The sequence below is a fragment of the Macaca mulatta genome, chromosome 6, assembly GCF_049350105.2.
Source record: "Macaca mulatta isolate MMU2019108-1 chromosome 6, T2T-MMU8v2.0, whole genome shotgun sequence".
NCBI lineage: Eukaryota > Metazoa > Chordata > Mammalia > Primates > Cercopithecidae > Macaca > Macaca mulatta.
Genome location: NC_133411.1, coordinates 25,835,573 through 25,861,941, shown reverse-complemented (window position 1 = coordinate 25,861,941; position 26,369 = coordinate 25,835,573). Strand labels below are relative to the sequence as shown.

Sequence of the window (26,369 nt, the reverse complement as noted above, 5' to 3'; positions counted from 1 at the left end):
ATAATTGGATGTATAAGCCTGGATATTGTTGGTGGGTGAAGGTGGTGGAGTCAAATGGAAAGTGGAAAGACGTGAAAGATGATAACTTTGTATTGAAGAAAAATTATAATGAAAAATGTGCATGTCAAAACTGTCCAATTCAATGTATTTTCACAAACTGGTTGAAATTTAGAATACTTTAAACAGTTGCCCCCTTTTCTTCTATGTATTATTTTCATGTACTTTATTTCCATATCCAAAGACATGACTATTTTTGTTTTGTATATTCAGCAATTATTTATATTTACCACGTAGTTGCTGTTCTGGTATTCTTCATTTCTTTCTGTGATTTTATCTGGGATCATTTTCCTTAGGCCTGGAAATATCAGTTTAATATTTCTTTTACTGACTGCCTGTTGGGATAAATTCCCTGTTTTTTTAACAAAAAATATACTTATTTCACCTTTCTTTGAAATCTATTTTAATACAATATAGAATGTTATACTGCTAGCTATTTTTTTATCAATGCTTTAAGATGTCATTCCAGACCAGGAGCAGTGGCTCATGCCTGTCATCCCAGCACTTTGGGAGGCCGAAGCAGGCAGCTCACCTGAGGTCAGGAGTTTGAGACCAGCCTGGCCAACATGGTGAAACCCCGTCTCTACTAAAAACACAAAAATTAGCGGGGCATTATGACAGGTGCCTGTAATCCCAGCTACTCGGGAGGCTGAGGCAGGAGAATCGCTTGAACCTAGGAGGTGGGGGTGGCAGTGAGCTGAGATAGTGCCACTGCACTCCATCCTGGGCGACAAGATCGAGACTTCGCCTCAAAAAAAAAAAAAAAAAGTCATTCCATTGTGTTATTGGTTTCTGTTATTTTTACTGAAACACCAACTATTACCCACTTTGCTACTTTGACATTAATGTGTCTTTCTCCTTGGTACTTTTATAGTTTTCTCTATGTCCTGAGTATTTAAAATTTTGAGTATAACTGGGTTAGATGTGGTTTTTTTCTCATTTATCCTTTTGGGAGTTCTCACATTTTATTGAATGTGTAGGCTGTCATTTTTCACCAGTTTTTAAAAATTTCTTACCTATTTTCTCTTAGAATACAACTTCGACTTCATTTTCTTTCTCCTTCTGGAAATCTGATTTCATGTCTTGCAACTTCTGATTCTGCTTCACAAGCATTCAATGACCTTATGTAATTTTCATTTTCATATTTTTATTTTCTGCATCTTTCAGTTTGTGTATATTCTATATATCTGACTTCACTTGGGAATTTTTGTTTTGGCTTCTGAAAGATTAAACTTATGTTTTTCTGTATCCAATTTGCTCTAAAACCTCTCTGTTGATTTATGAATGTCAGATATTTTATTTTCAGTTTTAGAATGCTCTTTTGATTCATTTTATCTCAATTATTATCTATTTTTCCATATTTTTTACATTTTTAAATATATTAAATATAGCTATTTTTCAGCTTTGTTTGCTAAATCTGTTATTCAATTATGGTTTCTCTATACCTCTACTTTTATTCTTGCATATTAATCACATAATCGTGCGTTTTTGCATGTATAGTAAAATTTATTTTTAACCACACAATATGTGTAAAGAGCACAAAGACTCCAGAGTGGGTTATTTTTTACTGGAAAGCTTTATTTTTGTTTATCAGATTATTTATTTGCTTATAACTCTGATTATTAATTTTATATGTCAAGGTGGTACACAGTTGATCAACTAATTAGTCTCGTTGTTGTTATGAAGGTATTTTTTAGATATGCTCAACATTTATAATCAGAAAACAAATAGAGCAGATTACTCTCCATAATACCATTGGGCCCCATCAAAACAGTTAAGAGCAAGGATTGAGGTTTCCTTAAAAAAAAAAAAAAAAGAAGAAGAAAGGGGACTGGGAATTCTTTCTCAAGACTATAACATAGAAACTCTGCTGAGGTTCCCTTGGCTGGGCTCAGTGACTCAAATCTGTAATCTCAGCACTTTGGGAGTCTGAGGCAGGTGTATCCCCCAAGGTCAGGTGTTCAAGACCATCTGGCCAACATGGTGAAACCCTGTCTCTACTAAAAATACAAAAAAAAAAAAAAAATGGTGGGGAATCATGACAGGAGCCTGTAGTTGCAGCTACTCAAGAGGCTGAGGCAGGAGAACCGCTTGAACCTGGGAGGTGGAGGTTGCAGTGAGCCAAAATCATGCCACTGCACTCCAGCCTATGTGACAGAGCAAGACTCAGTCTCAAGAAAAAAAAAGAAAGAAAGAAAACCTGCTGAGGTTCCCATCTGGTGGCCTAGTCTGTGGGTTTCTGATTCAAGACTAGAATATCAACCATTACATGCATTTTGAATCTGCTGCCCTTCCCTGTAGATTTTGGACCTGCCAACTCCCGCAATTGCATGACCCAATGTCTTAACATTTATTTGCTTTACGCTTCTTCAACAATTGACAGAAGTCACTAGGAGGAATTTGTTTGTGTGTTTTGCCACTTCAGCTTGACGTGAAGAGCAACGTATCTTCTACTTTCTCTTCTCCTGAGCGATGGCCATTTGTCAAGGGATCAAGTGTGTATGTTTAGTTTCTACAGGCACTGAGAATTGTTGAATGCCCTTAGGTTAAAAAATAAGTCTCTGTAAATCCTCAAGTTCAACTCCACAATCTCTGGAGGACTTCCAACTTTCACCATTTTACTTAAAAAAAAAAAAAAAAAATGAATCTAGGAACCACAAGTCTCTGGAAATGTGGATGATTATATTACAGCTTTCAGCCTTGCCCTTTAGCCTCCTACAGACTATTCTACAAAAGTCTTTTGGGGAAGGCTGACAATGTGCTTGAAGACCTTCAGTTTACCAATATTTTTACTCCAGTACCATACAAACTCTCATTTTTTTTTTTTCGTCCTAGAAGTGCCCTTTCATTGGACAGTTACAGATATTCACCTTCAAGGCCCCTGCCAAGAATTGGCAAATTCCCTCAGGAAAAAGCAGCTGCCAGTCATAAGCTCGCATCTCTACAATTCTCTTCTCTCAGGTTTCAGTTTATTCAGTTCTTGTTTACATAGCAATTTGGCCCTGGCAATATGATTTTCTGTGATTTACTTAGCTGTTCTACATGATGTCGGTGGGAACGTTGGCCTGCTGTTACTTACCTACCTCATCCTACGCTTAAGATAAATTACAGATGTTTAAAGTGATCTAACTTCCAGTTTCTAAGGCAAATTTGGATTAGCATTTCCATTATTAGCGCTTCACTAAAAATTTTAAATTGTCCACTGATCCAATTTCATAGTTAACTGGAATTCCTGTATATCTTACATAGCCCCATCTTTTTCAGTTTGAAAGCTAAAATTTTCTTTGTGCAGATTCATACTTTTAAGATAGAGTAATTGTTGACCACATGTTTCATTATGAATTTCTGGCTCTCTTGCACTTTGTTCAGAATATTCAGGCTTTTCAAACAATAGCACAAAATATACCCATCATTGCTCATCTTTTTTATTTTATTTGTGTGACATTTGACTCTGATGTCCAGTTTCTTTTATAAATAAATCCAATAGATAAAAGGAGAATGTACTATGTGCTATGAAAATTTTGGAGTCCACAAGAGTAGAAAATTTGGTTCTTATTTTCAAAATAAATATACTTTTAGTTTCAGAAAAAATTTCAAAAATAATAGTTCAAAATTATTACAGGTGTTATAAGAGTTTATATGTGTATATATTTGTGCACACAATTTATATATGTATATACACATACATACTCAGTTATATATACATACATAAGCAGTTTAAATATTTAATTTTATATACTATTGTATATACATATACCTACACATAAAAGGTATAATTGGATACATAGGATCTTTATAGATGAGTATGAATTTTTAAGGTGGATAAATCGATGTCATGAGGGAGGAGGCAAATCACAGACGCATGACATTGATATGTTTGGGGATAGGTATATTCATCCGATGAAGATATGAATATCTCCCAGTCAATCGAGCAATCCCTTTTCCTGGTGAGAGTATTGATCTTGATTTCTTAATTCTTTTTTATTGGGGAAAACGCAGAAAGCTAACCTAGAACAAGAATTTTTTTTTCTTTTTTTAGGGGTCTTGGACTATATTTCAGAGGATCTTTGTACTCCCTGATACTGCGTTAGCATTGTTTGTGTGTTTTGTACACACACACACAATTTTTTTTCAAGGATACCATTCATAGCCTTTTTTAAAAATACTCATTTTAGTTCATGTCTCAAAAATCAAATAAATGTAAAGATCCAATCTCGTTTATCTCTTTCCTCTCTTTGACCATAGTCCCTCGAGACCGTAGTCTGCTGTTTCATCCTTCCTCAGACATCCAGTCATGTATTTGTCACCCTATACCTTCTGAAATCAAAAAGCACCTATAGAAGGCTTAGAGGCACAGACCTTCCAATATTGTCTCTGTAGCAAAGTCTCCAAACCTTTTAAAGTCCAAAAATACCACCCTTCGAATTTCTATCACTTCTTTAGTTTCATTCAATTGGTTACAGAAATATTTCCTTTTTTATTTTTAGTTTTTTGAAGACAGAGTTCTACTCTGTCTCCCAGAATGTTGTGGCAGGATCATACCTCACTGTAACCTTGCGTGCATGGGCTCGAGCAATCCTGCCTGTGAGTCCCAATCGAGTCCCAAGTAGCTGGGACTACAGGCATGCCACCACACCTGGCTAATTAAAATAATAAAAAAAAAAATGTAGAGAGGAGTCTGTGTTACCTAGACTGGTCTTGATCTCGTGGCCTCAAAAGGAGATCGTGGCTTCCCAAAGCACTGATATTATAGGTGTGAACCCCATGCCAGGCCTAAAAGACTCCTTTAGTGAATACTTACACCGAGCCCTCACCTGCATTTAAAACTGTCTGTCACTGTGCCTTTCTTGGTGAAAAGGAGGAAAGAATGATTCTCAGCTATTTGTATAGCTCATAGCAAAGAAGTTATATTTCCCTACCAATTTTTCTGTGATCTCCTTTTAAATGAATTTCTTGCTTTTGAATGTTGTGAATTTACTTAACAACTTCTTAGACACCTATGTACATATATCCCTAGGTTACAAATCCAAGATGCTTAAGAAGACTTCTCCAAGTTGTTGGAAAAAAATAAGGTGTAAAAACATTCAATGTCATTTTAAGACCACAAGGAGATAATTTTCATAATTCGGTGACCTTCAAAAATATAAGATTCCAGGCTTCTAAAAGACTATGAACCTTCTCTAAATCATTTTCTCAATAACTCTCTTTACAAGTGATAAGCTAATACATGAGAAATAATGTGTCTATTTTGTGTTTTATATATCACTTAAGGACTTACAAGGCGGGTACCTTAAGTTATGTACTTAAATTGTTGACCTTTGAAGCAATTAATGCCTGTAAATATATTTTTAAAATTTCTGGCCTTGGAAGCAGATAATGCCTGTGAAAGTCTGTCTCTGAAATAAATAACTGCCTTCAATGTAATCTCAATATCTTTCCAATGCTAGCAAATAAATATATCCTGGTTGAGATGCTTCAAGATGTGACATAGCAACATTTTTAGCAGGACCTGCCTTCTAAAATTATATAGCATCCTCATGAAGAAGTCTGATCTCTTGTAGGTTCTTGAGTAATTCAAGTTGACTTCAAAGAGAGCTCCAACATCTCCAGGACCATCCCAGACTGGACACTTTAGTCAGAAGTGGCCACAAGCACAAGGCCAACTTTCAATAGGCTGCAGACTTGGAAGACAAAATGGGAAAGAGGAATCCCTAGTTATTTAATCCAGATCCTATTGACATTTTTCCTCTTGGAGGAAATCTCTGGGGAACCCTGTCAAATGTGAAGAATGAACCACTTAACTTTTTTGCCCAGAACTAATTTATGCAGCTATGTGTGCCCACCCATCATTTACATCTTCAAAACTTGCCTCTGGCCCCAGAAAGAAATTATTCAGAAAAGTACTTATGAATCTAAATCATATACATGGGCAAATTATTATAGTTGTTTTTACAATCTATTTCATTGTTAAGCTTTTTTTGCCCTCTCCATTTCCATTTTTGTTGTTGTTGTTGTTGTTGAGACAGAGTCTTGCTCTGTCTCCAGGCTGGAGAGCAGTGGCGTGATCTTGGCTCACCGCAACCTCTGCCTCCCAGGTTCAAACGATTCTCCTGCCTCAGCCTCCCAAGTACCTGGGACTACAGACGTGCACTACCATGCCCAGCTAATTTTTGTATTTTTAGTAGAGACGAGGTTTCACCATGTTGGCCAGGACAGTCTCGATCTCTTGACCTCATGATCCGCCTTCCTCGGCCTCCCAAAGTGCTGGGATTATAGGCGTGAGCCATCACACCCAGCCTTCCATTTTTGAAGGAAGGATTGTTTTATCGAGATTCATGAAATTGGTCTTGTTTTTCTGTATACTAATATTAAAACAGTGCTCTGGAGGGAGCAAACTACACTTGGAGGACTATATTGCCAGTATTACTCTGTAATCTTCCCATACTCCATCCAGTTCAAGGTTTTCTCCCATTCTCCTCATTTTTCTTCAGCCCCAACAACATGAGTAACTAACTACTTATTTATTTCTGACCAGATTGTGTTTGCTGGCTTTGACATGCTTTCAGCTGCTTTCTCATGCCAGACAATTTTTCACCTATGTGTTTTTGTTTTTTTATTGGGTGCAAATTTAAAGTTATTTGATTCAGTGCTTTATTTTCCGTGTAATATTATGTTTATCAACTGGAGCAATAGAGCAGAATACTAATGATGCCACCGGGAGAGGACAGCATATTTGCCACATTCTACATTTTTTTCAACAAATATAAAATACCTTGGCTGTCTGAAAGAAAATCAGGCATAAATTATCACTGTAAGTTGAAAAATCTATTCAAAAATTTTGTTATTTCAGGTTAATGTATGTAAAAACTTACCATAAATTGTTTAACTCAGATACTTAATGTTATAATCCTTGTGATTCATTCATCAGAATTTATCTAAAAGCTAGTCTATTACAAATATATTTCTAATATAATGCTACAAATATATTTCTAATTATCTCTGCTTTCCCAGATTTTGGAATGAAATCAAATACCAGCAAATATCAATATCTAAAATGGTATCAATATTCTGAATGAGAAATAATCTCACAATATAAGCAATATAAGTGTCTATTGATAGATACGGTTTTTTCACTATTTTAATTTTTTCTTTATTTTTCTTCTAGCCAATGGTGAAAATAAGAGTAAAATATTTTATATGTTATCCTTTTGGTAACAAATTACTTAAATTTTCTATACTTTGTAGTTTTTTTTTTTTTTTTTGGTAATATTTCCTCATTTAATGTAACTTAAAAATGAATTGATATTAAGAGTTAAAGATTTGCTATGGTGTGAATATTTGTGCCCTGACCACCATGATTCATATGTTGAAATCCTAACTCCTAAGGTGATGGTTTTAGGAGGTGGGGCCTTTGTGAGGCACTTAGGTGTGAGGGTAGAAACCTCATGAATAAGATTAGTGTTCTAGCAAGAGATCCTCAAGGAAGACCTTTTGCCCTTCTACCATGTGAAGATACAGCCAGAAGGTATCATCTATGAGCCAGAAAGTGGGCCCTTACCAGACACCGAAGCTGTTGGCACCTTGATCTTGGACTTCCCAGTCTCCAGAATAGTGAGAAGTATATTTCTGTTGTTTATAAGCCACCCAGTCTGTAGTCCAGTCATGCATAGCTTCACCTTCTGAGAAATGCATCATTAGGCAATTTTGTCATTGTGCAAACATTGTGGAATGTACTCATACAATCCTAGATGGTGTAGCCTTCTACATACCTAGGCTATATGGTAGGGCCTATTGCTGCTAGGTTACAAACCTGTACAGCATGTTATTTTACTGAGTACTGTGGGCAATTATAACACAATGATAAGTCCTTGTATATCTAAACGTAGAAAATGTACAGTAAAAATACAGTATTATAAACTTGTGGGACTACTGTTGTCTATGCAATCTGTCATTGAAATGTTTTCACGTGGCCCATGATTGTAGTTTGCTATAGCAGACTGAACAGATAAAAACTAAAATGTCCTACCAACATTGTCCCTATATTTAAGTGTAAGTTTATTTCATTTCCACTTGATAAACAATTGATTGGATATTCTTCTCCTCCTCTTTAAAAACAAACAAAAAAAATGCTCTTAAGCCAGATAGGCTGCAAGACCCCTTTAGCTTATAAACTTCATTTTATACAAAGAATATGTTTTGCAAGAAATGTTATAATATTATCAGAAAACTGACACATTTCAAGTGACCAGGCATTCATTAAAAAATTTGTTTAAATTTTTCTTTAAATTCAATCTATCATTTGGTTTTAAATATTAAAATTAATATAAACAAATGTAATAATGCATTATGATTAAAAAATGTCTGAATAAAAAAATTAAAGAATGGGAAAATGACTTTTAAATGTGCAGGGCAGTACCAGTTGTTCTATTTTCATCAGTTGTCATGTATCTTGCCATGTCCTTTATCTGGTTGTGAATTTACAAGGAACACAGCAGGTTGTGAATTTTTAATAGACTTTTCCCAAGGAAAGAAAAGGTCAGTATTAACATAAAATTCTTTTTCAAAATGTGTGACACAAATGTTTCACACCGAAGAACAGGTGTTACTGAGGAACTAAAACCACAATAATCTATTTTTTTTATATTTAAAGAAAACTTAATATCTCACATAATAAAATAGTAACACAAAAATCATTAGTCCTATCTTTCAAAGTAGATGCTTTAAGTTTTTTGACATGTGACCCATTGATCCCAGCTTCTCAGCAATGTAAACTCTTTTGTTCAATAAAGTGTTTGTTTTTTAAATCCAAGTATTGTTACCTGATATCCAAATAAAAAAGGAAGAGTCATGAGAAAGCTGCAGTTATAAAAGACTAACCCTTGCCTGATCATTACTCAGTGTATGAATTGGAATAGGAAATAAAATTGTGCCACAGACACACAAAGAATGAGGGAAGGTGGTAATACCAGAACAACTGTTGAAAAAATATGCAGAGTAAGAGAAAAATTAAAAAATAAAGAGAAATTTAAAAAGAAGATGGGAAGCTTAGGAAGGGGACTATAACTCAAGAACTTTGTCCTTTGGTCTGTTTCTGTAACTGTTAGGAAATCATCAATATCAATAGACCTGTTATTACTTAGTTCTTGTATCCCATCAGTTTCATCTACAAGAGGAGCTATTCCCTAAGTCTCAGGAGATCTAGAAATTCATCTTTCTGCCTCCTTTATTTACTTGAAGAGTAAAGCGTGGCCACAGGAAGAACAGATCGTGGCTTTGAAAAACATAAGAAGTGTAAGGTTTTTTTTTTTGTTGTTGTTGTTGTTGTTGTTGTTGTTGTTTTTAAGTTGTATCACCCTACCAATAAACATTTTTACATGCCAGGATCACAGTTTTATTATGTGCAATGAGATTATTCACATAATATTATTACAGTAAGTATCTCTTGTAGTTTCTTTACTTGTCCATGTATCAAATATGTTTTCAAAGACCATCTTTCATTAAACATACACTAATGTCATGCCCTCAAATATGGTCCTTTTTGCCTTTTATTCTAGTGCTAGCGATCACTTGTTTCCCTCTGTGACTTTTTAAATGCACATTATCATTAGTACAAGCTCTAGTGGCTTGAGAAAATCGTATAGTAATTCTGTCGTCTTAGAATCGATCTGTATAAATTCTTAGTTGTAATTTGCTTCTCTTAATTGTATTCCCGTTGGTGAAGGTAGAAATCCTTTCATTTTCTGATTCTCAAAACCACAGTCTACTTGCAAACTCCATCTCTTTGATTCCCTACTACCATGTTCAATTTTCTAATCCAACACAAACTCCCACAGTATGTGGTCCAATTATAAGATTTAATTTTCACTCTCTGTAGTATAAGTGAAGATAATAAATCCTGCTATGATTTATGTTCCAAAACTGAGCTTTATAAAAATTAAATCTCACCATCTTAGCAGCTTTTTTGTATGTCTAACTGATTAGAATAGAGAAAGGGTTTTAATGACCCCTATCTTGCCTTAGATCCTTCTTCATTCCAAATCTATATTCTATATTTATGCAGTGTTCTTCCTAAAATGCAAAATTAATAACATATAAAAATTCCCCAGGTTCAAACCTCTACTCATTCTTTGATAATTTAGGTATTGTAAGCTTAAGAAATCCTCATTCATTCCTGGGGGCCTTTTTAGGGGCTGTCTTGTGAATTTCCATTTCACAAAATGTTTGAATATTCCACAGAAACTGGAATTGTTGATTTGGATTAAGAAGTACACGATTCTTATGAGTATAAACAAATATTTCTCAATTAAAATTATTGAATGCATAGGGAATAAATATAACTGTCAACTATAAAACATAATGTTATCTGATCAAATTATTGATAATATCAATAATTTTTCCTGAATTATTTTGATTCTCAGATAGAACAAGAAACATGCAGTGCTTAAATCTGTAACTTGGAAAATTGCCACTGTGTTGCACATGCATATAATTGGAAAGTTTCCCAGCAACCATGTACATTTTCAGTTCCTGTAAAGCATCAGTCTTGTGACTTTTTTAAAGAGTGGTTTCCTGGATAAAAGTCACATGTTACTTCGGAAAACTTTTTAGTTAAAAGGAGTTATTTCCTGAGCTTCTCAACCTTACTTTATTGTTTATGAATAGCTAAAAATGTAGTAAGAAACTATTTGCTCCCTGACTTCTTTATCTTTTTCTCCACAATATATGTCCATTTGGAGTTTTCTTAATCTGTTATAGCTGTATTAATAAACAGTTTATCCAGAAATGTAGTTTTATCCAGAGTTGATGGCTCAGTGCTAATTACTACTTCCATTAACCAAAAAGTAGACTGCTTTTGTAGACCCAGTTATAACAAGTAATACAATACATTAAAGATAAATATGTATAACATTTTATTTATTTTAAATATTTTGGTGTCTACATAAAAATGTTTTCAGGGGCAAGTTCATTGAAATAAGTTCTCATAAGTAAAAAAGAACCTTTCAATTAAATAAACTAAAGTCTTCTTAAATAGGAAGTAATTAGTTTAAAATTCAACACTTAATTAGATGAAAATGAGTGTTGATGTAAACAGTCTAAAGAGGAAAAATGAAACATTTAGATAAATGTGTAACTCTATGTATTTTTTCATATAATTGAAGATTACTGTCTTGAATTCTTAATTCTGTAGACTGTAGGTTAGTGTGCCTATTCTGATTTATGTCTACATTTTATATAAATATTAAAACATAAAACATGTCTATAATGATGTCTGTTGTAATCAATGTTTTGTAGAAATTAAGATCTACAGTTTTTAAAATATTTCTTATCAAATGTGTAACAACATAACAATTTGTTGAAGCATAATCACATTGCACATAATAAAACTGTGATTCTAGCATGTAAAAGCTTTCATTGGTAGGGTGGTAACACTAAAAAAACCTTACACTTCTTACATTTTTCAAAGCCAAGATCTGTTCTTCCTGTGGCCAAGCTTTACTTTTCAGAGTAAGAATTCTATATGGGGCAGGAGATGTACCCATCTGGCAACTGCCTGTCCATTTCCAGAATTCTCAAGGTCATTGGGGCCTATTACTTCTTTCCCAAACATTCCGGAACTTGCTTCTAGGTTTTAGAAGAGGCTCTTCTTTAAGTCCATTGCCCAAAGGTTAGACTCAGTGACTAGTACATGTATTCCTAAGCCTATTGGCTAGCCTTCAGGGCAGTTGTTGAAAAATAACCTAGATGGAATTTATCCATGACACATGGCCTCCTGGAGTGGCATTTGCACTAGGATGGTATGTACATTGGGTTGAGATGTGCACATGAAGGTATGCAGAGCTCTTTGATGAGATGAATTGATTCTCAAAACTTCAGTGTGGTTATGTTAGAGGCTTAGGAAAAGGAGCAAGACACAGGCCTTGTATTGTCTTGTTCCTGCACAGAATTTGTCCTTGTAGGTTTTTGAAAAGGTAGATTTGACAAGGTAGGAGGCTAGAACATATTTTATTTTATAGTTCATTAATTTGATTTATAACTTTAAAATATAAAGACATGTGTTATGTAGATATCTGTCTGCTCTGAGTACTACAAATATTTGTGGGGTAATCACTGTCTATTGTATCAGCAAAAAAATGATGTACGTTGTTTTTAAAGTAAGAGCTTTGTCTCCTACAACTTTGCTTGTCTTACAGTTAAGACATTACTAATTCATCAACAGAAATATAATAGCTAATAACAAGTTTATAGCAGATGAGTTTTTTGCATATTATAAGAATAAAATAATCTTCCATTCACAGAAAGAGATGAGAGAGCAGTGTTTACACCAGCCTATCAGGACTGATATCTTATATCTGAAACAGAATTTATTTGCCCATGAAAATGAGTATTTACCAAGCAAAGAGAGGAGCTCGGTTTAATTTTATTACATTTTTTTCATTTAGGATAAAAATTATCCTGATATATAAAAGGCTATTCATATTCTTTAAAGTGTATAAATGAGTGTGATCAAACTTATTCAACTCTCATTTCAAGAACTACTATAGGCGACCCCATTGCTCAGTGATGAGACTTGAAAAACCTTCTGTGAATTCTTTCAGCCTCATGTACCTTTATACATTATCATGGATATACTCTTTTTTTATTTCCCCTAGCTACATTCAGACCAAGATAAAGGAGATGGATCACTCAAATATATCTTATCTGGAGATGGAGCTGGTACTCTTTTTATTATTGATGAAAAAACAGGTGATATTCATGCCACAAGACGAATTGATAGGGAGGAAAAGGCCTTTTATACTCTACGTGCACAAGCGATTAACAGAAGAACTCTGAGGCCAGTAGAGCCAGAGTCAGAGTTTGTGATCAAAATTCATGATATCAATGACAATGAACCCACGTTTCCAGAAGAAATCTATACAGCAAGTGTTCCGGAAATGTCTGTTGTAGGTAAGTTCATTTACAACATTTATTATGGTATTCAAAAAGTGTTCTAAAAATCAAGAAATTCTTATAGTAGTATAATCAATTAATTGAAATCCTCTTTGATTTGCTACCATGAATATATATATATATATATATATATATATATATATATATATTTTCTTTTAGGAGAAAATCAGAAAAAAAGATCAATGCAATTTACACTTCCTACAGATTTGTGAATCTTTATAATACTTATAGGTAGACACTCTCCTCAAAAATCAAGAAAATATCATTGAACTTCAGTAGAAAATTGTGAAAATAAATTGTTTTTTGTCACTTGGATTCAGATAAAAGTTGTGTAATTTTTTGATCCCAAATATAATATAAATATATTTAGAATACCATACAGGTTATAGAATCTTCACATATACTCTAGTCATAATTTACCAAAAGATTTCATCTTGAATATGTACTATCTACATATTTCAATTGAGGAAATTGATTAGATTCTTTTTTATTAAATATCATAAAATATCCTATCATTATGATTATCATATATAAAACTCTGCTGGTATCTTTAAAACTCTTTGAAATCTTATATTCAAAGAAGCCAGTTGAAAAGCCATGGTTAAATACATACTGATACAGAATTACAAAGTTAGATTGTGGAACCTGTAAAACATACGGCATGAAAAAAAGGTAGAAATATAACATTCAAGAAAATAGAATTTCTCTCTTCAGTGTAAATAAATGGGAGATGTATCAGTAGGCCAAGAAAATTAAAACTGCATTAATTTAGATATAGAATGAAAGGCAGTGAAAAGCATCAGAGAACAGTGATAACATTTTTAGAGAAATATGTTTGGATTCAGTAGGAGAATAGACACTTTTCAAATATGTGTGAAGTTGTTTAAACTGATTAAACAAATCTGAAGCTTTTTTTTTTACTTGTTAACAGTTATAATAGCACATTTTCAGACTCTGCATTTCTCAAAAGCATTGTTCTGGGATTGTTATTTAATATTTGCTTCATTAAATCCCAAGAACTTTTGGCAGTAATCTCACTGTAAAGTCCTTTTAAATATCTTGAACTTTATTAAATAGATTTTAGTAGTTCATGGGACTTGGGATCATGTTGAATTGTTTCTAAATTTAGAATTTAATCTATTCATAAAATTGTATTCTAGAGCAGATGTTAATTATTTTTAGAGTTAATTAGTGGAGAGCAGGAAGAAGAACACACTTACTCCTGTGTGATTAGATATGCCCTTTACACAAAACAAATCTATTATGTGAAAATGAATTTCAATATCCAACTTGAGCATTTGTAAAGTAATTGTATTTATCATATTCTGATATACTAGCATTACTTATTGCATGCATACAAAATAGGCATGTTGACTAAATAAATATTATGTACTTGAACTCAGAGTTTACCTGTAATAACACTATATTAATGTACATATTCATCCAAATTGTATATGAAAGTTTAAGAGGTCATTATTAAAGCCAGAAATCCTTCAAGTCTTCAATGAAAACCAGTGCTTTTGCTCCTCCTTCTGGTACTGTGCAGAACTAAGCTGAATTTGGATACTTCAGGTACTTCTGTGGTGCAAGTCACAGCTACAGATGCCGATGACCCTTCATACGGGAACAGCGCCAGAGTCATTTACAGCATACTTCAAGGGCAGCCCTATTTCTCTGTGGAGCCTGAAACAGGTCAGGAATCATGAATTGCTGTTTGTTCATTTGATCATCTTTGTGACCTTTATCAGTAGAAAGACCATGGGAGAATAAGAACAAAACTTTAACGTTAATACTCACAGTTGAGTGAGGATGCAACACTTAAAGATGTAAGAATTCAAAGTTAAATCATAGAGTGAACTAATGGAAACCTCTGTGTAGATATTTTAACATATAGGCTTAGGCCACTCTAAGCACATGTGATGTTGCTAGGAAATGGAAACACAATACAAATGATATTTCCACAGATTCACTTTTCACTTTTATAATTTTTTTTTTTTTTTTTTTTTTTTTTTTGAGACGGAGTCTCGCTGTGTGGCCCAGGCTGGAGTGCAGTGGCCGGATCTCAGCTCACTGCAAGCTCCGCCTCCCGGGTTCACGCCATTCTCCTGCCTCAGCCTCTCGAGTAGCTGGGACTACAGGCGCCCGCCACCTCCCCCGGCTAGTTTTTTGTATTTTTTATTTTATTTTATTTTATTTTATTTTATTTTATTTTATTTTATTTATTTATTTATTTTTTGAGACAGAGTCTCGCTCTGTCGCCCAGACTGGAGCACAGTGGCGGGATCTCAGCTCACTGCAAGCTCCGCCTCCCGGGTTCACGCCATTCTCCTGCCTCAGCCTCCCGAGTAGCTGGGACTACAGGCGCCCGCCACCTCTCCTGGCTAATTTTTTGTATTTTTTAGTAGAGACGGAGTTTCACTGTGTTAGCCAGGATGGTCTGGATCTCCTGACCTTGTGATCCACCCATCTCGGCCTCCCAAAGTGCTGGGATTACAGGCTTGAGCCACTGTGCCCGGCCTCCACTTTTATAATTTCTAGACAATAAAAATGAGTATGGAAACATGTCTTTCAAAAAATCACTAGCTTAAAAATACTTTTTGTGGACTTAATAAAATAATAATGGAGATTTCAGTGAAGATAATGGAAGTTTTTATATTTTCTCAAGGTATCATCAGGACTGCTTTACCAAACATGAACAGAGAAAACAGAGAGCAATACCAAGTGGTCATCCAGGCCAAAGACATGGGCGGCCAGATGGGAGGTTTATCAGGGACAACCACCGTGAACATCACGCTGACAGATGTCAATGACAACCCGCCACGTTTCCCCCAGAGTAAGCACTCTTTAATGGTCATTCTGCAGGGCAAAAGATTTAGAGTAAAAAGAGACAAAGAAAAAAAAACCAAAAAGCAATTGTCATTCGTTTAATTTAAAACATACTAAAAATGTGCTACAAAAGTAAAGGTGTACATGCTGATGAATTACTGTTATTATAAAATAAAATTGAATATTTCAAGCATATTTCACTCAGAGACAGGAGGACCTATGATCCCAAACCTCTTCATATGTGAGCTTGGCATCTATACTTGTAGTTTTAAGAACTGTTTCTTTCAGCTAATAAAATGAAACAATGTTTATTAGAAAACAAACTAAGTCATAATTTTACAATAAACTTATTTGTTTCTGTTTCAAATTTAATAATGAGGATCCTAAATTGAGGACACAGTTTTTCAACAAAAAATCTAATTTGACAAATTATAAGGACTAAGCCAGAAAGCACTGTAGAGGGAGAACCTCAGAAACTATCTGACTTGCATTTAATGTTATTATGTGTGGAGTGATAAACTTAGTACAACATTTTGTATTCCTGATCTGCACATAGATCTATTTTGAACTGACCTCTCAAATTCTTAAAATAGAGTAAGAATAGGTTAAGAACCTTTAGCTCCTGACCATAAAAACGCATGCATTTGTTCTTCTTTCTTGTACAAATTTGATAGATTACATGTCAACTCGCATACTAGAGAGGATGGTATCAAATCTCAATGGAAACTCCCAAATTTTTGCTTTGCCAGAAGATCCTGTACTTAAAGATAGAATGTAGGGTCATCAGAAAAGTGACACAAAAAACATATTCGACTACCATCTATGTCCTGAATTTTCAGTATATGCTGAATATTAACCTCTGAATTGGTCCCCCCATTTTAGTTTGTAATTGACTTTAAATACCTTGTGACAAAGTACTAAAATTTAAAGGCAATAGCTTTTTTGTAATATTTGTATCTTTATATTAAAGACCATTGCTCAGAGGAATTACTGTGTAGAATTAACAGCATTGTTTTGACTCTTCAAAAGCATTTTTTTCTCTTTTCTGTACTATTTTTACCTAACTTTGATTATTAATAGTACCTGATTCGAATTAAATTGTTTAAAAGCATGTATTTGGAAAGATTTCAAAATTCATACAGCATTTTCTTGAGCAGGCTAATCACATGCCTATGTATTTGTGATGGTTGTTTGATTAGATATTTAAGGTGTGCCCATCAGGTCTGCTGGTATGGTGCTGGGCCCCAGAACTCATAGGGAAAGGCGTGTGCTTATGCTTTTTTCAAATCATTAGGTTTCAGGTCCAGGTTACCTTTAATATTGGTAAGAAAAATAAAAGCAATAATAATCCTGCATATTTCTTAGAACACGTTTAAAGATGCGTGCTGTTTAAAATTTAAATTTCACATTTTACATGTATTTTTGACCACCTCTTAGCTCGAGCCTTTTACCAGGAGAACGAGCATGCAAATTCAGCACAATAAACCATAACAAATTAACTACATAATCTACAATGAGCAAAACTATTACTGGAAAAAAAAGTATTTTATCGGTAATAAATTTCCTTTGGGAGTAGTATTGTATTTTACATTTTTGGGACCATATATGCACATGTGTCTAAAATACAGTCCATTTACAAATGACACATTCAATAATTAAACTAAATCTACCTCCAACTCCAAATGTACAGTACAATACATTTAGAGGATTTTAGATCATCCCGTATCTTGTCTCATTATTATTATCACTATTATATTATTATTTTGAGAGTGCATCTGACTCTGTGGCACAGGCTAGAGTGCAGTGATGCGATCTCAGCTCACTGCAACCTCCACCTCCCAGGCTCAAATGATTCTCCTGCCTCAGCTTCCTGAGTAGCTGGGATTACAGGCTCATGCCACCATGCCAAGCTAATTTTTGTATTTTTAGTAGACACAAGGTTTCGCCATGTTGCCCAGGTTGGTCTGAACTGTCCCATTATTTTTAAATTATAGATGGAAATATAATTTATGGATTTTTATTTTCTAAGTTTTCTTTTTTGTTATGAATATTTACAACCTTATCTAACCTTTGGGAACCCACATTCATGGGAATTAGAATGTTAGTTGATTGTCTAAATCATACAACATCTGGAAAAGGGTATTTAATATTATGTAAGTAAATAGCCAATCTTTGGAGGGAGTTCTACAGTTCACAAAGCCTTTCATATGTAGCATGTCATTGAAACCTCACAACTAATCTATAGAAACCGTTACTATTATTATACCCATACATAGAAGAAAAGGAGGCTCAGGGTAAAAATGATAAAGCCACGTAGGAAAAGTTTTCAAAAAGCAAGAGACATTTATTTGCAGTATATGTTTTTCTTTAACCCAATATTACCCTTTAAATATGACAATATAAAACTTACTCAAATATTTTACATTCTTTTTTTCTCTAAGTCTTAAGGTTATACCAAGTTATCAAGTATTTTCAACTTACATCAAATCTCAATTCAAAAACTATATTTGTAGTTATAGCTATGTGAGGGTTAGTGGCTTGGCTAGTGGCTGCCACGTTGGATAGCTCAGCAGCAGGCCCTGCAGTCATCCTGCATGAGTCCCAGTAATTTTCACTTAGTAGTTTTTTCACTTGGGTCAGTTAAACTGACCATCTATTTTTCATTGTCATCAGCAACACTGGATAGCAGTCTCTTCTTTGCAGAGTAATGTAAGACTAAATAATTTAATATCTAAGAAGCATTGACTCAGTGGCTGGCATTTAGTGTATTTATGCATCCAATAATGTTGATTCATGCTAGTTCTCTATTACCATTATTATTTTTATTATTCAATATTATAAGTTAGGTCGCAACTCAAACTTTCCTTTAGGTTGGCTGATCTAAATTCATTGTTTCCCTATATGCTACATCAACAATCTCAGTCATCTGGAGGAGACAGAGACAAATGAAAACTCAGATATCTTGCTTTATTTTTTCATTTATTTTATTGTGTGGATTTATAACAATGTTTCTAATTCAGAGATAATTTTGCCCTCCCCAGCCATGGCCCTGGACTTTTGGCAATGTCTTGAGACATTTTTTATTATGTCAACTGACAAATGCTACTGGGATCTAGTGGGTAGGAGCTAGGGCTGCTTCTAAGCATCCTTAAAATTTCAATGACAAAGAGTTATCTGGCCCAATATTCCAGTAGCATCTAAGTGAGAAGTTTTGATGTCGTATGAGAGACAATTCAAGTAAATCACAAATTCATTGATTTAAAAATATTTATTGAGATCACCCTTGTACCAAATGCCATTGATATGGTTTGGCTGTGTTTCCGCCCAAATCTCATCTTGAATTGTAGCTCTCATACTTCCCACGTGTCATGGGAGGGACCTGGTGGGAGGTAATTGAATCACAGGGGTGGTCTTTCCCATGCTGTTCTTGTGATAGTGAATATGTCTCATTAGAGATGGTGGTTTTATAAAGTGGAGTTCCTCTACACAAGCTCTCTCTTTCCTGCTGCCATGTAAGACATGACTTTGCTTTTCATTTACCTTCCACCATGATTGTGAGGCCTCCTCAGCCATGTGGAACTGTGAGTCAATTAAACCTCTTTCCTTTATAAATTACCCAGTCTCGGGTATGTCTTTATTAGCAGTATGAGAACAGACTAATACAGCCATTTTAGAAACTAAGTCCAAGCATATGGCATTTGTCAAAACAACAACAAAAAGTCCTGGTTTGTATCCCTGTCGCCTTTCTTTAAAGCAGCGGAGACAAATCATACATAAGTAAAAGCATTGTACACTGGCAAGGGGTCGTTCAGTCCTGTATAAAAAACAATCACATGTGAGACAATTCCAGTGTAAGCAGGATTTGGCGATTAGGGGAAGGGGAAGGCTAATAGAAGCTCTCATTCAAAAGGTGATATTTCACCTAAACACTGCAATATCTAGCCACTAACAGAGGGAGAAATCCACTTAGCAAAAAGATCAGCATGTGGGAACCCCTGAGGTTGGAAATTGAAGGGAGTCTATCCACAACTGAAACTTCCTGTGACTGGAACATTCCAAAGAATGAGGAGGTTGATGGGAGATGAGTTTAGAGGGCTTTACCCTCAGGGTAACATTGACAATTATAAATTATCATTGGCATTAACAAAATAATAACTGTGTGCCTGATCCAAGTTATCTTTGTAGTCTCATGGTTTTAAAAGTATATAAATATGTGAACATTAATATATGCACATTAGTATAATTCTAAAAAGGAGTCCATGGATTGGAAGGTCGGGATGCACCTTAAAACTGATATCTAAAAGTATTTTCTACTCTTTTGCTCTAAATATTAAAATGTATACAAAATAAATGCACTTACTTCATGTGTACCAATAACAGTTCCATTAAGGAGGATTCCAGAGCAAATTTTCCTGGTCTCCAACCAAACATTCAATAATCCTTAAATTTTTCTGTTTCATTGTGCTAATACTAGAAAAATATTATACTTCCATACTTTAAATCTATTTGCCTGGTATTTTCACTTGAATATTTTTAGTCCTGTTTACCCCTTTTCTTTCCTTCTTTCTCTAAAATCATAAAAACATAGAAAATCATAAAATTATGTAAAATTGTTAAAGCAGATCATTGGAAAGGTCTATGAAAAGCTTAAATTACTGAAACGTGATCATTGTACGGCTTTGCAAAACCAACTGGGACAACAGTATTTGTTTCCAAAAGGTTTTACAAAAAGTGTCCCTGAGAAAATGTTACAATATTGATTTTCATCCGTCCATAGTTAATGATTAAGGGACATCTAATGTACTGAGGTCTGGCTAATTCCATCTTTGCCTTAACACTCCAGAGAATCTCTATTTGAAAACGCTCTCCAATATCTTCAAGGAACAAAAATAGGCACCAGAGAAGAAGGTCAAGGCCTAGAGAAAAAGAGTTTGCAAAAGCAACTAAGCAGGAGGTCAGGTTCCCAGCCAACTGGTTGGTGCCTAGGATTGGGCACTAGTTTAAAAAAAAAAAAGAAAGAAAACAGAGCCTTTTATTTGCTCTTCCATACATCCCATCACAGGGACAAAAGTCAAGAAAAGCAGATTGTTTTCAAATTCCACTTACCAATGTTGTGAGCTCCTAAGAAACCTGGCTTGTATAGAATCATGCTTCTGTACACTCACTGACTCACAGACATTATTGCAAATAATTTAGGTTGACAAGTAAAAGTCATGGACCAATAACATGTACATTTATGTAGTGTCAGCTTTGCTGAGCCTTTTTGAGGGAGGAAAAAACCTTACAAACTCCAAGCAAAAGGTCACTGTGTGATTGAGTGACTCTCTCATATGTATGCAGGGTATCATGTATATAGATAATCAATGTCAAATTAAACGAGAATTTGATATATTTATTATGTAAGCATCCAAATCGATCCTAAATGCACTCAAACGAGTGAATGTATTGTTGTCTACTATAATTTCCCATGGATTATTGACAATAGGGACAAATATAAATAGCTTTTCATCATTTGGTTAATGTTAGCTTTGAAAATTAATAAAACATTTGCCCTCTTAAAAGACAGTTTTTATTAAGATAAATTATAGGTGATGGAAGACTTTGAGTATTCAAATAAACTGAGGTAAGATCTTACTTCCTGAGAATTTCAACATCAATTCTTCATATTTCCCATCAAATTAACTCTGAGGATTATATACAACTATAACCAATTCAGAAACAACTGTAAACAATTCCAGAATTATTTACAGAATAATCATCTAAAAGAGATGTCATAGCTATGCATGCTTATTTGTTTATCTGAATGCCATTGATGGGCTACTGACTTTATCTCATTAAATTACTTAAGAAAGGATTATCTGGTTTGCCCAAATAAAACAGCAACAGTATAAAAATAATAGTATTAGGCATTGTTATAGCAGGTACTAAACACTACTATAAAGTATAGTGCAAATATAAACTCACTTCATCTTTACATCATCCGTATGAGATTGATAATGTATTAGGTTGGTGCAAAAGTAATCGCAGTTTTTGCTATTAATGGCAAAATTACTTTTGTATTAGGTTGGTGGAAAAGTAATTTTGCCATTAATAGCAAAAACTGCGATTACTTTTGCACCAACATAAATCTACCCCTTTTCGTTAGTTAAAAAAACAGAATCATGTAAATGTAAAGTCGCTTGTTCATGAAATAAATAAGAAGCAGGTTGAGGATCCAGGTTATTTGGCTTTTAAGCCTATGCTTCAAAGCACTGCACCTAGAAAGATACTGGCACATCAAAAATTTAATCTTCCTTCGTGCATCCCGCTTTAGTTGATTCTGTGGTTCACTACTTTTATATAGATTATAGGGCAAAATTCAGGCAGGACATACTGAATTCTTAAAATGTGTATGCATGTTGTTACAGAGACAAGTAAATCATAGTTTTATTGCTTGGTGCTTTTGCAGTATCCAAGGACCAAACACGACTGACCTCTTTTCTGGGATCCTTATACTGCCTGGGCAGATAAACAAGTTTGCATGAGACAAGGTCTTTCAAGGAAATGTCTATATGATATACATAGGGATTTAAGACACGTACGTTCAGTGAGCTGTGAGACTATCATAATCCCTGCCTGGTACAAGAGAGATTTGATTTAATAAGTGCTGATTTTCACTTTGTAAATAGAGTCAACCTCTCCTCTGCTGGGGATCCCAAGGTAATGTAGGCCCCAGGCTGATTTGCATATTTTAAAATTATCAAGCACTTTTCAACTAGAGCAACTGTCAGGTATGCCCCAAGGAAGATGCTTCAGCATGAGAAAGAAGGGAATAAAATTAAAAATGTCTCTTTTTCCCTGTTTTATTATCTAGAAAAAAATGAACCTACTTACACGCAAAAGTACTGTTCTACAATTTATGTTGGTTAGATGTAGCGTGATTTTCCCTCATGTTCCCAATGCCTATAGTTTGAAGGAGTTACAAAAGAAATTATGTCATTAAAGCATTCATTGATTTATTAAACATTGACCAAAGCCCTATATGTGCCAAGAACTGTGCTAAGAAATAAAAATGAACTGTAGTTGTCTTAAAGTAAGAAATTATGTACAGGATACATTCACAACTAATTTGCATTTTGGTGGGATAAACAGAACCAAACTCTCTCTCTCTGTCTCTTATACACACAGACACACGTACATACACACATTTACTTTTTTTCATTTCAGTTTCTCTTATATTCATTGTCTGTCTCACTTTTTCTTGCTTGCCTTTGTAACTGTACAGTCATGCACTCCATAATGACATTTCAGTCAATGACGGACCACCTATCGTGATGGTGGTCTCATAAGATTAGAATACCAATACTTATTTTTTACTGTGTTTAGCTATGTTTAGACACACAAATACCATTGTGTTACACATGTCTGCAGTATTCAATACAGTAACATGCTGTGCAGGTTTCTAGATTAGGAGCAGTAGATTCTACCATATAGCCTAGTTGTGTAGAAGGCGATACCATCTAGGTTTGTGTAAGTACACTCTGTGATGTTTGTACAACAAAACTACCTAACAGTGCATTTTTCAGAATGTATCCCTGTTAAGTGAAACATAACTCTACATATATATATATATATATGTGTGTTTTGTGTATAAATGTATAAATATAAATATATATAAAATATGTGTGTGCATGTTTCTGTTTTGTGTATATATGTATGAATATAAGTATATTTAATTATATAAATATATATAAGACTATATATTAATTATATAAGTATATATAAGGCTATATATATTTAATTATATAAGTTTATATAAGACTATATATACTTATATTTATCTGTATATACACAAAAACATACATGATTATATATACTTATATTTATACATATATACACAAAACATAAACATGTACAGAAATATAACTGGTGAGTAATGCAATAAGATTAGTGCCATAATTGTCTAAATAATTAAATAATTAAATATTTTAGACATAAGGGAATCATGAAAAAGAACATTATTTAAAACTACTTCTAAAATGAATAAGAATTTTCCAGGCAGGAAAATAAGGGGCATTGAGGGAAAGAATATTTTTGGTGGTTATTGTTGTTAGAGAAGATAAAATGAATAAAAACAGACTTCAGTGAAATGTGTGTAATTTGGTTTAAATCAGGGATTGTGAAAGGTGAGATTATGACATAAGACATTGTTAGCATCATGAAAGAGTTGAATAAAAAGATAAAATGCTACATATATTATTTAAGAGATCTTTTTTTGGAGAGCATCAGGTACAGTTCTTCATTTTGACCAATTATTTTGATAGCAATGAAGCACATTGCTGGATAGGAACAGCAAGAGTTGATGCAGTCTGAACTAATGCTGAAGAGAAGAGGAATTTGAGATATATTTAAGACAATTTAGTAACTAGGTAAATAAAAGGTTTGAGGGATAAAAGGAAAAATATCAATGAAAAGATACTTTCAAGCTTTCTACCAGAAGTGTTTATTTGAAGAGAGGGACAGGGATTTCAACTGGACTTGAGCATTTTGAACTGAGATGCCTGCAGAAAGACAGTGCCATCTAGTAGCTAGTGAAATACAGCATGTCAATCAGATGTGTGCAAATGAGATATTAGTGAAAATAAACATGTAAGATATCAGCTAGGCTAAATGTTTAGCATGACAGAACCCGGGGAAATACATATTTTCCGTGTGTGATGAAATGTATAGTTTTCTAAGAGAAATCATGTATATGGAAATTACACAAAAACCTACTTGGAACATTCCAGTTAGTCCAGTGGAAAGTTGCCTTAGACCAAACTACTTGGCATATTACATAATGGGATTCACACTCCTTCTGCATCGTGATATCCTCTAGGACAACTTGGACAATAACCCTCTGTAGGTATAAATTTAGAAATATAGATGTAAAACCAGTTATGCAAACCTGTTTAGACACAATTAAAGCTGTTGTTACAGAGTACACTTACAATTTCAGGTGAGATCCATTGTAAAGAATACCTAGGACAAAATAATATACTTATGAGTGATTAAAGTTTATCTTAACCTTCCTGAATCCTATATGCTTTTATTGTTTATACACATTGCAATTGTGTGTTATCTATTGATGCCAATTAACTTGGGGACCGCTCTAGAGGAATGTAGCAAAACAGATTTCCAGGACTCTGGGGATCCATGGCAGCTTCACTGAAAGCTTTGTCAAGTTACTTTCTTCAGTAGCTTAAACAGGAAACTAAGACATTGTAGAGCATCTCGTTTTGCTCTAATTTAACTTAAATGCCCAAAGCTGAGTTGATGATCGTATCTCCAGTGCTCACAAATTTGGGTTTCTCTCTTTCCTCTGGTAAGAATCTTCAATTCGAAAGCCTCAGTAGTTTCTCAGTCTCTGGTGTGACTTTCAGCTTTCCTCTGCTGTCTCCTAAATGCCCATTTCGCATTGCATAATTTCCTTAACTACTCTGCAGTTCCCTCCAAGGAGCTTTATCTTGTTTTTAATTTCTTCCTCTTAAGCTCATTAAAAAACATCTTTTAAGCATTATACAATGGAATGGTTTATAAACGTGCATAATTATGTCATTTTTCTTAAAGCAAGTATTGTTCGAGATTATCATGTAGCATAGAGATGTTACAATATGATTATACACAAAGCAAATAACAAAATAAGCTAATGTTAAATTATTTTGTTGATTCATATATATGATGCCTTTTTCATCTCAACTCTGGAAAAGTAGCATTTTAATGTAAATGTGAGTAGCAACGAGAGTAGAAAATAAAGGATGAGGACAAATTATATCTCTTTGAACTTTATTGGTTTTTATCAACAAAAAGAAACAGCAGCTGTTTGTCGCTAAACAAAACCTAGAGGTAAGCAGTTTGCCTTTGTCACCGTCCCAGTTGATTTCTGGCATCATTTTGTTGTTCTTAAGGAAGTCACCCTGTCACATCTCTTAAATCACCTATTATATCTTTCCTCCAAAGTCTCTTACTCACATTGAGCTGTCAGTTATTTTTAACTCTTGTACACAAATTGGCAGTATTTTAAGTATTCAAGTGCAAAGGTCCTACTGATCAAATTTTGATAGAAGAAGTGACCAGGCATATCAGCCTCAAATAGTGAAAAACCATAAATTCATCAAAATTGTTTGAAATCATTAATAACTGACAGTGCAGATGTTGTGGTAGGTTGTCAGTATCAGGATGAGAGTGCACTTATTTATGTAGCCCCACATTTTGCTCAGTCCTTTGGAAGCTTTCTTTGCAATATTACCTCCTAGATTTTTACTTGCTCAATACGACTTTATTATTATTTTTTTTTTTTTTTTTTGAGACGGAGTCTGGCTCTGTCACCCAGGCTGCAGTGCAGTGGCTGATCTTGGCTCACTGCAAGCTCCGCCTCCCGGGTTCACACCATTCTCCCGCCTCAGCCTCCCGAGTAGCTGGGACTACAGGCGCCCGCCACCTCGCCCGGCTAGTTTTTTGTATTTTTTTTTAGTAGAGATGGGGTTTCACCGCGTTAGCCAGGATGACCTCGATCTCCT

The 26,369-nt window shown here is 34.3% G+C and overlaps 1 protein-coding gene across 1 annotated transcript in view; it reads left to right on the top strand.

Moving 5' to 3' along the window:
• Positions 1 to 26,369, top strand: part of CDH10 (cadherin 10) — a 164,514-nt gene that overhangs the window by 101,364 nt on the left and 36,781 nt on the right. The window contains exons 3-5 of the mRNA XM_028849362.2: positions 12,708 to 13,002; positions 14,578 to 14,697; positions 15,671 to 15,838. Of these exons, the coding sequence (XP_028705195.1) occupies positions 12,708 to 13,002; positions 14,578 to 14,697; positions 15,671 to 15,838 (583 nt within the window). The remainder of the gene's footprint in view (positions 1 to 12,707; positions 13,003 to 14,577; positions 14,698 to 15,670; positions 15,839 to 26,369) is intronic.